Source organism: Alligator mississippiensis, chromosome 2, assembly GCF_030867095.1.
Source record: "Alligator mississippiensis isolate rAllMis1 chromosome 2, rAllMis1, whole genome shotgun sequence".
Taxonomy (NCBI): domain Eukaryota; kingdom Metazoa; phylum Chordata; order Crocodylia; family Alligatoridae; genus Alligator; species Alligator mississippiensis.
Genome location: NC_081825.1, coordinates 176,961,934 through 176,967,451, shown reverse-complemented (window position 1 = coordinate 176,967,451; position 5,518 = coordinate 176,961,934). Strand labels below are relative to the sequence as shown.

The 5,518-nt window shown below is 44.7% G+C and overlaps 1 protein-coding gene across 1 annotated transcript; it reads left to right on the top strand.

The window, feature by feature from the left end:
• Positions 1-2,348: 2,348 nt before the first annotated feature.
• LOC102565038 (olfactory receptor 9G4) lies at positions 2,349-3,311 on the top strand. Its single transcript, XM_006261543.1, has one exon. The coding sequence runs from the start codon at positions 2,349-2,351 to the stop codon at positions 3,309-3,311; it is 963 nt and encodes a 320-aa protein (XP_006261605.1).
• Positions 3,312-5,518: the final 2,207 nt, after the last annotated feature.

The following is a 5,518-nucleotide window of genomic DNA, read 5'->3' as shown; positions in this document are numbered from 1 at the left end:
AAAAAATACTTTTTCAATCCACATGATGAAAAATGAGAGAATTGGTTTTGCCTTTTTTTGGTGAAGACCAGGTAATGGAAAAGAAGGCCTTGAGATGAAAGGACAGTCCTGCTAAAGGCTAATCTACCTAAGAAATGACTAAAGGTCAAATCTTGTCATTTTTAGTGACTTTGAAAACAACTTTATTTTACAAATAGTTACAAGATTCCATATGGTCCTATTTTGTACCTTAGTGCTTGAAACCATTTTATGCAGGAGTTATAAGCACCTCCTGTGTTCCTATACATCGTTCTGAGAGGAAAGGAACTGTTTAAAGGAGGTAGAATTAGTAGGGAGGATTGAAAATAATCTACATTGACTGCACTGTATTGGAAAATTGAATCCTAACATATTGTATTTGTATGACTGTCCACATACCTAGTTCAGCAGGTCATTTGCAAAATCTTATGGAAGAATTTTGGCCTCTAGGGGTCAGTGAAAGTAAAGCATCACATTTAATTTTACAAACATTGTGCAACTGCATTATCCCACTATAGCTCCTTATTTCCCTGTAGTTGCCTAACCTGTTCCTTTGGTCTGGCTCTTGCTTGCACAGAAGAAAATGTATTTAGGAAATTTGAATATTTTACTGAACATGGTCAGTCTATGCTCATATGTTTACACATCCACAGGACAGGGGCAATAGAATTGCACCTTGTACCTAAGCACCCAAAATTCCACTTATTATGTGTCTATAAAACTTACCATTTAGATGCACAATGGGAAAGAGAAATCTGTCGCTAGATTTTAAGGTCAGGACAGACCATTTGATCATCTAGGTTGACCCACTGTATCACAGGCCATAACATTTTATCCAGTTACTCTGGGGTTGAGCCAAATAACTTGTGTTGTGCTAAAGTGTGGTTCTGGAGCGGCATTTAGCATTAAATGAACAGAGTTCAGAAAAAGAGCAAACAAACTTCAGTTATAGACCTCAGAATTACTCCAGCTAATGATCGGGCCCTGCAGCTCTGAACGGTCTGATACTTATGAAACTCTGTGCCAACCCCACAGCCCCAGAAACTGGCACAAGAAGCAAGAGGGAGTTCCCACCGTTATATAGAAAAGCATAGGAGTTAGGATCACAAGTCAATGGGCCAAAGGGACAGAACAGTTTAAAGTTAAAGGAACATCAACACTGTGGTAACATACTCAGCACCTTAATTTGTCCCCCACACCTCTAGAGGTGTCCCCAAACAAGCCTTTAGTCCCTAGAGTGCTCAGACAGCAGCCTGCAGCTGCCTTCAAGGCTGAGTTCAGTTTCTTCAGTCCACAGTCCTGGCTGACAAAAGCCAGTGAGATCTCCAGCTCCACTGTGCACTCCTCTGTGTGGGGCTGACCAGGTTCCATGTGCATGATGCTTTCTCTTCCCCCTACTCCAGGCTCAAGCTTCCACTCCTTTTCCCCTTGGGATTTGTAGTACAAGTGCGTGTGTAGATGAAACGGGGGTTTACTTTGCCCTAAATTGAAGCGGTGGGTTTTTAAAAATACTGCTGCAATTTAGGGTGAAGTAAACCCCTGTGTTGTGTACACTCATGTCTTACCTGCCTCTCCAGCAGTGGGGATGGGAGGGTGAGCTGCTGGCGGGTGGAGTGGTCCCCGGGCTGCAGGGCAGGGGGGGGCTGGTGCTTCCCTCCATGACAGTGGTGTCCCCCCTCCCCCTCCCCGTGGTACCTGCCCACAGGCACCCATCTCAGGTAGTCCTGGGGAGCACCGCAGACATGAAGGGAAGGACCGGGTCCCCGTGCAGCTCATGCAGGCAGGCAAGCTCCAGGAGAAGAAAAAAAAAAGAGAACAGGGTCACTGTTTTTTGTTTTTTTTTTCCCTTTGGTGGAGCCTGCCTTCCTGGGATGCTGCCAGGCTGCGTGCACAGCCACCCTGAGCCGCACGAGCCCAGTGCTTCACTCGCGGCTGTAGGGCAGCAAACTAAAACTTCTTGGAGGTGTTTTAGTTTGCTGAGCTCCAAAGTCATTACACCACTGAATGTGCTACAGCGGCTAGAATTAATGTGCAATACACCGCCAATGCGTACAAACACCAACGCCATTAAAGCGGTGCAAAAACATTTAACCCACTTTAAAGTGTCGTGCACACATGCAGCCCTCATTAAAAGACATTATAGCTCTAAAGACTGCTCCCTGGTTCCTCCTGCTGTTACACACATTACTACATCATTATTATTTTTTTTACTTTTTTATAAATACTGTACCCTTCTCCATGTTTCCAGCTCAGGTGGAAATGTGGGTATCATAACTGACTGACATCTGGAGAGGTGTTAACATACTTCTGCCTTCCTGTGTTAGCAGAGAATGCTTATGGAGACCACAAATGCAAGAATAAATGACTCCCTTGTGACAGAGTTTGTCCTGGTGAGCTTCACAACAGAGCCACACCTGCAAGCTTTCCTCTTCTTCGCCTTTCTCCTCTCCTACATCCTGACACTGATGGGGAACCTGGGTCTGATCATTTTGATTTTTCTTAATTCATGCTTGCACACACCCATGTACTTCTTCGTGGGCAGCCTCTCCTTTTTAGACATGTGGTACTCCACTGTCTATACCCCCCGCATCCTGGCTGACTGCATGGTCAAGAGCAAGATCATATCTTATGCTGCCTGTGCTACCCAGTTCTTTTTCTCTGTTTTCCTGGCCCAGAGTGAGTGCTTCCTGCTGGCTGTCATGGCCTATGACCGCTATGTGGCCATTTGCAACCCTCTGCTCTATTCTTCTATCATGACCAGGAGTTTCTGTTTCCAGCTGGTGGCAGCCTCCTATGCAACTGGTTTCACCAATGCTATTGTGCACACAAGCAACACCTTCCACCTGCATTTCTGTGGGGACAACATCATAGACCACTACTTCTGTGATGCCCTACCTCTGATGAAGATGGCCTGTGATGACACCCATGTCTACAATCTCATCTTGGCCATCACCCTTGGATGCAACATGGTGGCTATTACTGCTCTTATCCTGGGCTCCTATACAGCCATTTTGGCAGCCATCTTGCGCATCCACTCACACAGCGGGTGGCACAAGGCCTTCACCACCTGCTCTGCCCATTTGATCTCCATCTCCCTCTTTTACGGCTCCATCTTCATCATGTACTTGCAGCCCAGCTCCCAGCACATCCCAGACTGGGACAAAGTGGGTGCCCTTTTCTACACAGTGGTCAATCCCCTGGTCAATCCCATCATCTACAGCCTACGCAACAAAGATGTGAAAAAAGCCCTCAAGACAGTAGCGGGAATGATTATGAGGAAAAGAGAGAACTAAACAATAAGTTCTCTGCAGCATTTTAGGTTACAATTAGAAGAGGTAACCTCACCTGACTCACAGAAATCAAGTCAGTTTTACACTAGTGTTCTGCAACATGGGGTTTTACCATCCTGTGTGCTTATATAAACAAAACAAAGATCCACCCATAAGCACCTCCTTGCACAACCAGATTCCATATCAGGAGCGACATTGATGAACAGGAGCAACAAGATGAACATAAACAAACTTTGGCTATGGACAACTGAATTATTTATAATGCTCTGAGTGCCTTTTAAGTTCTAAAATATGAGAGTACAGATGATACACAATGATGGAGCACTACAGCTTGGCCAACCATAGATACATTAATGTGTGGAGAAGAAGAAAAACAGCTGTCGTGGAAACACACACAGAGTACTTTTGGGTCAGGTCAGCAGAAGCTTTTATTCAAAAGAAACTACAGCTGTAGGGGGAGTTCCAAAGTGACATGGATTTCCCAAGCACTTGGAAGGGGTCCCCCCCCAAGAGCAAAATCAGGAGGCTTATATACTTTTTAACAGTCGCTTACAACTCACGTGATCATATAGTGAAATTAGCATGAAAAGTGGCTATAATATTACTTCATTATTTCTTTGCTGTTATCAGGATGGGAATTATGGGGGAGGTGGGGTTAGTTCACAAACCTCCTTCTTGCACCTGGAAATCTACTTTGTACATACTTTTTTTTTTTTTTACCTTCAAGGCCGCGGTGAGCGAAGCATTTGCAGAAGAGTTACAAAGAACAAACACTTGCCCTTATCTGTTCTACTGTACCGAGCCAGCAATTCTACACAAAGCGGTTATGTCATCTTATAACTAAAATAATCAAAGTTTAAGGCATATATTTTTTCTGATTCCACAGCCCGCCCCTTTGAGACTATTTAGTCTCACTTTAGCCTTAAATTTCCATTCTCATGAGCCCCTCTATTTCATCATGCAGCCTTTCATGTTTTCTTTCAATCTGCTCACACTTTTGTAACACCATTATTCTAGACTCTGCTGTGGGTTTTCTTGCCTTGCTAAAGCTTCCCCTGCTGGCTTTCACGCAGCAGAGGATCAGTTGCATTAAGACATAGAACATTATCAGAACTATCAAGACAAACAATATTCCATACAGGATTTTCTTGCCAAGGGCCCCGAAATCTGGGAGCCAGGAGGTTAGCCAAGACCACATTTCTTCTAGACCCCAGTCAGTATTTTCTGAGGCCACTTGATGTAGGACCCTTAACTGATTTCGGATTTTGCGAATGTCAGTTTCGATTCGCATGTCCTGATTGACATAGACACAACAGGTGGAGTTTACTAAGGCACATACTCCTCCCTGGGATACCAATAGGTAATCTAGGGCTATGCGGTGTTGTATAGTTACTTGTGAGATCTGGGAGATCTCTTTTTGCAGAGCCTGAATTGCATCCGCAGTGGCATTTCCCATAGCTTCCATTGTGGCTGAAATGTTAATTATGGCTAGTTCCAATTCTCTTACTCCAAGCCACGGTATGAAGGTTCTCACAAATCGATGGAACCCTGTTTTTCTGGTAGCTAAGGGGTTAACCGCCCTTTTCATGTGATGGTTGAAATTTTTTACTTGTTCCAGATATATTGCACTATGCATTTCGAAACCAGGGATAACACGTCCAAGAGTGCATGCCCCCACCCAATTCCAGGGCAAGATTTTATGAGCCCTGTTTCCGCAGAGCCAGTAAAGGCCTGGGGCAGAAAGGGTACTCAAATCTCGGCAGTTGTTGTGCCCTATCCGGCACTTTCGATTGATATGCATCGTATAGGACGGTCCACGTTCAGCTGTTATTCTGCTGGACCGAGATATATTACAAGAAGTAAAATTGGAGTGAATGTAAAATTCTGATCTGTTTGCAATGAGAGCAACATGAGGTTCCTTAGAAAAGTTGTAGACCATGAATCCTGTACAATTGAGAGAGGGTACGTTACCCAACAGGATTCCACTGGTGCTACTAGGGCTATAATCTAGAGTAGTTAGGCAATGAGGGTAGTGTCCTACAGGTGTGGCTTTATTATAAGCTCCGGTGTTGTTGGATCTGTAACAGAAAGGCGCCTCTACTCTTGGGGAGATAATCCAGTTAGCAGGGGCGGCCCTCCATTCTTTAGGAGCGGACCGATGGGCAGCTAACGAGTAGTGTCTAACGAAGCCGCCGTTTATTGTTCCCCAT